At 43.5% G+C, this 10,901-nt stretch overlaps 1 protein-coding gene and 1 pseudogene across 3 annotated transcripts in view; one reads left to right on the forward strand and one right to left on the reverse strand.

Annotated features, from left to right (window-relative positions):
* The window catches only part of LOC116532599 (zinc finger protein 426), a 14,628-nt gene extending 3,983 nt beyond the window's left edge, over positions 1–10,645 (forward strand). Inside the window, exons 3-7 of one of the 3 annotated variants that reach the window (XM_032251885.1) lie at positions 529–620; positions 1,754–1,880; positions 3,635–3,715; positions 6,136–6,218; positions 7,871–10,645. In XM_032251885.1, the coding sequence (XP_032107776.1) occupies positions 529–620; positions 1,754–1,880; positions 3,635–3,715; positions 6,136–6,218; positions 7,871–9,121 (1,634 nt within the window). In that variant the 3' untranslated portion in view covers positions 9,122–10,645. The remainder of the gene's footprint in view (positions 1–528; positions 621–1,753; positions 1,881–3,634; positions 3,716–6,135; positions 6,219–7,870) is intronic. The other 2 variants (XM_032251887.1, XM_032251886.1) reach the window with 2 other exon arrangements.
* Positions 3,067–3,552, reverse strand: LOC116532601 (annotated as a pseudogene).
* Positions 10,646–10,901: the final 256 nt, after the last annotated feature.

Below are 10,901 nucleotides of genomic sequence, written 5' to 3' on the forward strand. Positions count from 1 at the left end.
CCCAGGCTGGAGTGCAGGGGTGTGATCTCGGCTCACTGCAACCTCCGCCTCTTGGATTCAAGCGATTCTCCTGCCTCAGCCTCCTTAGTAGCTTGGATTACAGGCGTGCACCACCATGCCCAGCTAATTTTTGTATTTTTAGTAGAGACAGGGTTTCACCATGTTGGTCAGGCTGGTCTTGAATTCCTGACCTCGTAATCCGCCCACCTCGGCCTCCCAAAGTACTGGGATTACAGGCATGAGCCACTGTACCCGGCCACACCGGGCTAATTTTAAAATTTTTTGTAAAGCAAGGGTTTCACTGTGTTGCCCAGGCTGACCTCAAACTTGTCACCTCAAGCTGTCCTCCCGCCTCAACCTCCCAGAGCACTAGGATTAGAGATATGAGCTACTGCAACTGGCCTCATGTGAGTTTTCTTGATTTTGCAGGAATATTTGGGAATTTCGTACTAGGAGTAATGACCTCTAGGTAGGTGGATGTGGGGATTATGGTCATCTTGGGGCTCTCATGCCTCTGTTTTCTTACAGTACATTATCTTTCTGGGGACCCAGTTTGCCTTCATGAAGAAAATACGGCAGCAGGAAGGATAGTGGCCGACTGCCTAACAAATTGTTATCAGGTAAAAAGTAACTGTATCCTTGTACATAGCAACAAACTTGCATCCACTAGGTAGACACATTTCCCTCTAGACAGACTTGTCTCCAGGCTTCTTAAATAAGTAAAGTGTCACTCAAGGACTGAATCCCCATTTGAATTTCCCCAAGGAATGGGGCTTCCCATATAGGGAGGTGTTAACTTGAAAATCATCCTGGTCTGGGCATGGCGGCTTATGCCTGTAATGCTAGCACTTCAGGAGCCTGAGGCAGGCAGATTGCTTGAGTACAGGTGTTCAAGACCAGCCTGGGCCACATAATGAGACCTCGTCTACTAAAAATTTAAAAATTAGCTGGGCAAAGTGGTGCATGACTGTACTCCCAGCTACTTGGGAGGCTGAAGTGGGAGGATCACTTGAGCCCTGGAGGTTGTGGCTGCAGTGAACTGTGATTGCACCACTGTACTCTAGCCTGGGCAACAGAGTGAGACTGCCTCAAAAAATTTTTTTTGAATTAGAAAAGTAAAATGTCCCGGCTGGGTGTGGTGGCTCATGCCTGTAATCCCAGCACTTTGGGAGGCTGAGGTAGGTGGATCACAACGTCAGGAGTTTGAGACCAGCTTGACAAACATGGTGAAAGTCCGTCTCTACTAAAAATACAAAAATTAGACAGGTGTGGTGGCGTACCTGTAATCCCAGCTACTCGGGAGGCTGAGGCAGGAGAATTGCTTGAACTCGGGAGGCGGAGTTTGCAGTGAGCCAGGATTGCGCCATTGCACTCTAGCCTGGGTGACAGAGCGAGACTCTGCCTCTAAATAAATAAATAAAGTGTCCTTTGTTCAAGTTGTTTATCAGCGTTGATTGGATGCCTGGAATGTGCTGAGCAGTGTGCTCAAATAGATGGAAATAAGATGAGATCTTCTAGTCCGGTTGTGCTGAGATAAATTCATATTCAAGAAGTACCATTAATGGCCTATGAGTGGAGGAGATGACAGTGATTGTGCTTATGGAGAGAGGAGTTTCTAGGACCCTTAGACCCTGGAGTCGGTAATTACAGCCCCTGGAATCCTGTATAGGCATTGCGTCCTCCTTCCTTATTCTCCAGTGAGTGCTGATGGACATGTTAGTTGGCTCCAACCAGCATGTGTGTGATGCTTTAGGATTCAGTGACCTTTGATGATGTGGCTGTGGACTTCACCCAGGAGGAGTGGACTTTACTAGACCCAACTCAGAGAAGCCTCTACAGTGATGTGATGCTAGAGAACTACAAGAACCTGGCCACAGTAGGTAAGACTGGCATCATCCTTGGCAGCCTCCTATGGGACTGATAAATGTTATGTGCTTACTGTGTTGTAGCATTAGCGACGTTAACTTGAACACAAAAAGAAATAACAGAGACATAGTCACTATCCTAAATAGGTTTTAATCTGTGACCACTCTCAAAATGTAGTCCAAGATTAATAGCAACACCATCTGTCTGTTAGAAATGTACATTTTCTGCCAGACACGGTGGTTCACGCCTGTAATCCCAGCACTTTGGGAGACTGAGGCAGGCAGATTACCTGAGATCAGGAGTTTGAGACCAGCCTAGCTAACATGGTAAAACCCCATCTCTACTAAAAATACAAATATTAGCCGGGCATGGTGGTGCATGTCTATAGTCCCAGCTATTTGGGAGGCTGAGGCAGAAGAATCACGTGAACCCAAGAGGAAGAAGAGTTGCTGTGAGCCCAAGATGATGCCACTGCACTCCAGCCTGGGCAACAGCAAGACTCCATCTTAAAAAAAAAAATGTACATTTTCATTCTTCACCCAGAAACCTGGAGTTGGAGCCCAATCATCTGTGTTTCAACAAGTCCTCTAGATGACTGTGATGCACAATAATGTTTTGAAAACCACTGGTGTAGTTTTCTCCCAAGGAGAATGAGGATCTCTTTGTTATACTTTCTTATTTTGTATTTTTTTTGTCGTTTTGAGTCACAGTTTCATTCTTTTGCACAGGCTGGAGTGCACTGGCTTGATCTCAGCTCACTGCCACCTCTGTCTCCTGGGTTCTAGCGATTCTTGTGCCTCAGCCTCCCAAATAACTAGGATTACAGGTGTGCACCACCATACCTGGCTATTTTGTGTGCGTGTGTGTGTGTGTGTGTGTTTAGTAGAATGGTGTTTCACCATGTTGGCTAGGCTGGTCTTGAACTCCTGACCTCAAGTGATCCACCTGCCTCAGCCTCCCAAAGTGTTGGGATTACAGGCATGAGCCACTGTGCCTGACTGTTATTTTGTGTTTGAATAAAAGTCGTAGTGCTTTTTAAATATGTACGTAAGCCTGAATTTCGGTTTTAGGGAAAAGAAGTAACCAGACTGTTTGGGGCACAGACAGAGGTGTTATTTGCATTTTTAGCCCTTCTGAAATAACTTCGCCACTTTCATTAGATCTGTAGTTCCTGAATCATAGAAAGGTTTGTAATCTCTTTGTGTGTGTATGTGTGAGCCAAAGATTTATTTCTTCATTTCTTGCATTTGAAGTACTCTTCAATGACATCCTTGGCCTGAGACTCCTTGCCATAGTCTTAACTACTACTCAACTGCAACCAACCACTTTACGGGGCTTCCCCTCTCTGCCATTTTTAGAGAGGCTGACCCATTCCCCTAGTTTCTTGTTGTCATCAGCCTTAATTAGGTTGATTTGGTGTTCAGCACAAAAGGCCTCCACCAACTTGACATACATAGGCTCATCACAGTTGTATGCAAGCACGCAAAGATGGGCTTGACACTTGTCTAAGGCTTTGGCAGCTTCGCAGATTCCACGTGCTAGGCCATCGTGGGTGAGGGCAGTCTTCAGTACCTCTTGTAAAGCAGTATTGATGTCCATTACACCTCCAGCAGCAATGTCTTCCTCGTCATGGCAGTGGGTTACGGGTGAAGCCGTATCTTGAACGCAATCAAGCCTCCACCTCTGCATGACCTGGTGGCAGCCGGGAAAGAGCAGTTTGTAATCTCTTGTATGAGCCTCTTCCGTTAATGTTTTTTTCTGTGCTCAGGAGGTCAGATCATCAAACCCAGTCTGATCTCTTGGTTGGAAAAAGAAGAGTCAAGGACAGTTCAGGGAGGCGTTCTCCAAGGTGAGTGTTCGTGAAGAACAACTCTGGTTGATGAGAAAGTCACTATGTTTGGAAGCATAATTAGGTAACCTTTTTTTTTTTTTTTGAGCTGGAGTTTCACTCTTGTTGCCCAGGCTAGAGTGCAGTGGCGCAATCTTGGCTCAGTGCAACCTCCACCTCCCGGGTTCAAGCAATTCTCCTGCCTCAGCCTCCTGAGTAGCTGGGATTACAGGCGCCCGCCACCACGCTTGGCTAATTTTTATATTTTTAGTAGAGATGGGGTTTCTCCATGTTGGTCAGGCTGGTCTCGAACTCCTGACCTCAGGTAATCTACCCACCTCAGCCTACCAAATTCCTAGGACTACAGTCATGAGCCACCATGCTTGGCCTAGGAAACTTTTTAACATGTATTTTCTCTCTGCAGGTTTAGATAAAGTTAGAAAATATTTAACTTCCCACACACTTTTACTTACAGAACAGTCCCCCCTTGTATGAAAAATGAAAACTTCATTTTTCACTGTTTCAGTTACCTATAGTCAACCATGGTCCAAAAAATATTAAATGGAAAATTCAGTCAGGCACGGTAGCCCATGCCTGTAATCCCCACACTTTGGACGGCCTAGGTGGGTGAATCATTGAGCCCAGGAGTTTGAGACCAGCCTAGGCAATGTACCGAGAACCTTGTTTCTACAAAAAATAGAAAAATTAGCTGAGGGTGGTGGGACACACCTGCTGTCCCAGCCACTCAGGAGACAGCTTTGAGGGTTGATTGAGCCTGGGAGGTCAAGGCTGCGATGAGATGTGATTACACCACTGCACTCCAGCCTAGGTGACAGAGTGAGACCCTGGCCACTGCCCCACTACCCCGCAAAAAAAAAAAATTCCAGAAATAAAACAACATTCCAAGTTTAAAATTTTTCACTGTTCTCAGTAGTATGATGAAATCTTATGTCATCCTGTCTGGCATGTGAATCATCCTTTTGTCCGTATATCCAGACTGTGTACACCACCTGCCAGTCGCATAATGGCCATCTCAGTTACTAGGTTGAAATATCATAGTATATACAGGGTTCAGAACTAGCCATGATCTCAGCATCCACCTGGGGTCTTAGAACATTTCTTTTTTTTTTTTTGAGACAGAGTTTCGCACTTGTTGCCCAGGCTGGTGTGCAGTGTGGCACAGTCTTGACTCACTGCAACCTCCACCTCCCAGGTTCAAATGATTCTCCTGCCTCTGCCTCCCAAGTAGCTGGGATTACAGGCACCCACCACCACACCTGGCTAAAATTTTTAGTAGCAATGGAGTTTCATTATGTTGACCACGCTGGTGGTGAACTCCTGACCTCAGGTGATCCACCCACCTTGGCCTCCCAAAGTGCTGGGATTACAGGCATGAGCCACTGTGCCTGGCCAGAACATTTCCTTAAGTCAATTTTTGTTACACGCTTTTCCAGAATTTCCTACTTTCACTCCCTGATATTCTATTCACTATCATTTTTTTTTTTTTTTTTTTTTTTTTTTTCTTTTCTAAGAAAATCAAGGTACATCTGCAGGAATCACTATCAGTTTTAATTTTTATAGCATCAATTTGTAATAAACGATCTAAAATTTTTTTTTTTTTTTTTTGAGATGGAGTTTTGCTGTTGTTGCCCAGGCTGGAGTGCAATGGCGCGATCTCGGCTCACCGCAACCTCCGCCTCCTGTGTTCAAGCAATTCTCCTGCCTCAGCCTCCTGAGTAGCTGGGATTACAGGCACGCACCACCATGCCCAGCTAATGTTTTTTTTGTAGTTTTAGTAGAGACGGGGTTTCACCATGTTGACCAGGATGGTCTCGATCTCTTGACCTCGTGATCCACCCGCCTCGGCCTCCCAAAGTGCTGGGATTACAAGCGTGAGCCACCGCGCCCGGCCTTACGATCTAAAATTTTTACTCGTGTCCTTGTCTTAGCCAGTTTCTCCCCCTTTGGATCATTTACATCAAAATCAAATTTTTGATGTAGCCCAAATCCCCAAATCTATTTCTGTTTTTTCTTGCCATGTTTAATTTGAAACAAATAGAAATGAGCCTTATTCTTTTCAACTCGTTCCATTTCTTTCCATTTTTTTCCCCCAAATCCTTTAATTTGTCATTATTGTTCACTCTGTCGCCAAGGCTGGAGTGCAGTGGTGTGATCTCAGCTCCTTGCAACCTCTGCCTCCCAGGTTCAAGACATTCTGCCTCAGCCCCCTGAGTAGCTGGGATCACAGGTGCTCACCACCACACGCAGCTAACTTTTGTATTTTTAGTGGAGACGGGGTTTCACCATGTTGGCCAGGCTTGCTCCCCAACTCCTGACCTCAAGTGATCTGCCTGCCTTGGCCTCCCAAAGTGCTGGGATTACAGGCATGAGCTACCTCACCTTGCCTAAGTCCTTTTATTTGTTTTTCTGTTTTATTTCAGGATGGGAATTGCAACTTGAAACGCAGTGGTCTACACTTCAGCAGAACTGTTTGATGGGTCAGACATCCATTGGGATACAATTGGTAAGATTTGCAAGGGATAGTTCTTATTTTCCATCCTCAGAGAAAATCAGGAATTCTGTTATGGAAAGTCAGCAAAAATAAGAGATATTTGAGAGAAGTTGCATACACGCAAGAGTGATGAGTTTGGGGGTGCTCTAAATGTATCATGAAACTTGTTTCTTCAGAGCTTCTTCACATTTCCACATATGGAACTAGACATTGAGTTTTGTTTTGGTGTTTTTTTGACACAGGGTCTTGCTGTCACCCAGGCTGGAGTGCAGTGGTATAATCATGGCTCATTATGGCCTTGACCTCCTAGGCTTAAGCTATCCTCCCACCTCACCCTCCCTAGTAGCTGGACTACAGGTGTGCACCACCACACCCAGCTAATTCTTTAAATTTTTTGTAGATATAGGATCTTGCTGTGTTGCCCAGACTAGTCTTGAGCTCCTGTGCTCAAGTGATCCTTTGCCTCAGTTTACCAAAGTGCTGGGATTGCAGGCATGAGCTACCACATCTGGCTTAGACTTTGAATTAAAAAAAATTTTTTTTTGTTGGCACAAGGTCTTGCTGTGTCACTCAGGCTGGAGTCCAGTGGCACAAACATGGCTCACTGAAGCCTTGACCCTTTGGCTCAAGTGATCTTCCCACTTCAGCTTCTTATGTAGTTGGGACTACAGGAATGTACCACCATGCCCAGCTAATTTTTTAATATTTTTTGTAGAGATAGGGTTTCATCATGTTGCCCAGGCTGCTCTGTAATTCCTAGGTTCAAACAATCTACCCACCTTGGCCTCCCAAAATGCTGGAATTACAAATGTGAGCCACTGCACCCATCTAGACATTGAATTTTAAAAACAGTATCTCAGAATTCTACAACAATCCATTATTATTATTATTATTATTTGAGATGGAGTTTTGTTCTTGTGGCCAGGCTGGATTGTGATGGCTCAATCTTGGTTCACTGCAACCTCTGCCTCCTGGGTTCAAGCAATTCTCCTGCCTCAGCCTCCCAAGTAGCTGGGATTATGTGCATGTGCCACCACACCTGGCTAATTTTGTATTTTTAATAGAGATGGGGTTTCTCTGTGTTGGTAAGTCTGGTCTGGAACTCCCAATCTACCTCAAGTGATCACCTGCCTCAGCCTCCCAAATGCTGTGATTACAGGCATGAACCACAACACCAAGCCTATGATTATTATAATTTTGAGACGGGGTCTCGCTTTGTTGCCCAGGCTGAAGTACAGTGACACCATCTTGGCTTACTGCAACCTCTGCCTCCCAGGTTCAAGCAATTCGATTCCCATGCCTCAGTCTCCCACATAGCTGGGATCATAGGCATGTGCCACCACACCCAGCTAATTTTTGTATTTTTAGTAGAGACAGGATTTCACCATGTTGGCCAGGCTGTTCTTGAACTCCTGACCTCATATGATCTGCCCCGCTCAGCCTCCCAAACTGCTGGGATTACAGGCCTGGCCACGATTAAAGTAGATGGCACAGCATTCTAGAATAAGAGTTAAGTCATACCACTTAAAATAAATCTACAGGGCAGGACCTGAATGCATGTAATAAAAATGCCATAAATTATAATCATTATTATAATGTTTTTAGCTTCAGATGGGTGCATTCTGTTAATATGTTTGATAAAATTCTTATCATCCCTTCAACAGGAAGGAAACCACAATAGAGGGAAACTTTGTGACTGTGAGCAAGGTGGAGAAGTGTTCGGTGAACACTCATGCCTTAAGATGCACATGAGAACTCAAAGTACAGGGAACGCTCATGACTGTAATCAGTATGGAAAAGATTTCCTTATTCTGCATGAGAAAACCTCTACTGGTGAGAAACTGTCTGAGTTTAATCAGAGTGAAAAAATCTTCAGCCTGACACCAGATATTGTATGCCAGAGAACTAGCACACAAGAAAAGTCATTTGAATGTAGTCATTGTGGAAAATCCTTCATTAATGGGTTATACCTTCAGGCACATGTGAAAACGCACAATGGAGAAAAACTCTATGAATGGAATGGGCCAGGTTTTATTGACTCCACAAACCTTTCTGTGCTTATAGAAACCCTCAATGCAAAAAAGCCCTATAAATGTAAGGAATGTGGAAAAGGCTATAGATACCCAGCCTACCTCAGTATTCACATGCGAACCCACACTGGGGAGAAACCCTATGAATGTAAGGAATGTGGGAAAGCCTTCAATTATTCCAATTCATTTCAGATACATGGAAGAACTCACACTGGAGAGAAACCGTATATATGTAAGGAATGTGGGAAAGCCTTCACTCAATACTCGGGCCTTAGTATACATGTACGATCTCATAGTGGAGACAAACCCTATGAATGTAAGGAATGTGGGAAATCCTTCCTTACGTCCTCACGCCTTATTCAACATATCAGAACTCACACTGGAGAGAAGCCTTTTGTGTGTGCTGAATGTGGGAAAGCCTTTGCAATTTCCTCAAATCTTAGTGGACACTTGAGAACTCACACTGAAGAGAAGGCCTGTGAGTGTAAGATATGCGGGAAAGTATTTGGGTATCCCTCATGTCTTAATAATCACATGCGAACGCACAGTGCCCAGAAACCATATACCTGTAAGGAATGTGGGAAGGCTTTTAACTATTCCACCCACCTTAAAATTCACATGCGAATCCACACTGGAGAAAAACCCTATGAGTGTAAACAATGTGGAAAGGCCTTCAGTCATTCCAGTTCATTTCAAATACATGAAAGGACTCACACTGGAGAGAAGCCCTTTGAATGTAAACAGTGTGGGAAAGCCTTCATATGTTCCAGTTCCTTTAGAATTCACGAAAAAACACACATGGAAGAGAAACCCTATAAATGTCAGCAGTGCGGGAAAGCTTACAGTCATCCTCGTTCACTTCGAAGACACGAACGAACTCACTAATGAGAAACTCTGTGCATGTAATAAATGTGGGAAAGCTCTAATTTGTTCTAATTCACTTCAAAGACATGAATGAGCTCACACTGGAGAGAAGAAACTATGAAAATTATTTAATTCCTGTAATCCCAGCACTTTGTGAGGCTGAGGTGGGTGGATCACTTGAGGTCAGGAGTTTGAGACCAGCCTGACCAACATGTTGAAACCCTGTCTCTACTAAAAATAAAAATAAAAAAAATCCAGGTGTGGTGGCAGGTGCCTCTAATCCCAGCTACTTGGGAGACTGAAGCAAGAGAATAGCTTGAACCCAGGGGGCAGAGGTTGCCGTGAACAGACATCGTGCCACTGCACTCCAGCCTGGGCGACAGTGTAAGACTTCATCTCAAAAAAAAATTATTTGATTAAATTGAGACTGCTGTCCCTATAAGAAGAGAAAGACACAAGTGGGACAGCAAATAGAGGAGATGACATGAGGTCATCACATGAGTCCGTCTGCAAGCCAAAGACAGAAGGCTGGAACAGATCCTTTTATCAAGGCCTCCAACCTTGCTTGCTGGCACATTGATCTTGGGCTTCCAGAACTTTGAGCAAGTAAACTTCTCTTGTTTGAGCCACCCATTCTGGTGTTTTGTTGTGGCGGCTCTAGCAAGTTAATATGGTAAGCAATAAGCAAAAAACGTTTATAGATTGTCCAAAAGCCTTAATATTCACATGCAAAGCCACACTGGAGAGAAGCTATATGAATGTAAGGCGTGGGAAAACCTTCATTGAGCCTTTGGTTCTTTCTACACACAGGAGAAGTTACATAGGAGAGACATTGTATGAATGTAAGGCACATGAAAAAGCCTGTGAATGTTCACTCTGTTTTAATCACATAAAAGTTGTCTGGTCATAGACTGTGTGAAAATAGAGGGGGGAAAAAAGGAAAGTTACTTTTACTGTAAAGTAAGGAATCTGTGACCTTGTACACCATATTGGAACTTGGAGCAGACCGAGACCCCATTAGGATTGTAGAAGAGCTTACATTAATGTTTTCTACCTTCTAGAAAGGTGTAAGAAGTTGAACTGGAGAGAAGCCTTCTCACTGTAATGCATGTAGGAAGCCTTACATTAACTCCACAGAATTTTTTACACATCTAAAATGACCTCAAAACCCTGGGAAGGTAAGGAATGTGATATAACCTTTAAATATTTTACACACCATAATATTTACATGAATTCTCATATTTATAATACTGTACTGTTTCATGAGTAGTGTTAGTACCTTATACTATCAAAATAATTCTAAATCCTCCCTCTCAGACCTTCCACCATTATTATATTTCACTTACCTGCATATGCACACTCGCACAGGAAACTAGCATATGTAATCTGGTACATTGTAGCTATTTTTCAGAAGCTGTCTGTTTGATCAATTAAGAATTATAAAAATGAACATTTGTATTTTACCTTCACTTCTTCCTTCTGTGCTCAAAGTTGGATGTATTTCTTGCACTTGATCCTCAAAACATAAAGCATTTTCCCCTTCTGGCTTCTTTGAGGATCTTTTGATATCTTTGATATTCTGTTATTTTTAAATGATATGCCTAGGTGTAGGTTTTTTTGGTGCTTGTCCTGCTTGGTGTTTGCTTAGCCTTCTGGATTTGTGTTTTGGTGTCGGAGTTAATTTTGAGATATTCAGTCATTATTGTTTCAAATATTTCTTTTCCTTTTTTTTCTTTCCATCTGGTATTTCGTATATATGTAAGATACAACTTTTGTAGGTATCCCACAGTTCTTATATCTT

Source organism: Sapajus apella, unplaced genomic scaffold, assembly GCF_009761245.1.
Source record: "Sapajus apella isolate SASKATOON/1434 unplaced genomic scaffold, GSC_monkey_1.0 scaffold77, whole genome shotgun sequence".
Classification (NCBI taxonomy): Eukaryota; Metazoa; Chordata; class Mammalia; order Primates; family Cebidae; genus Sapajus; species Sapajus apella.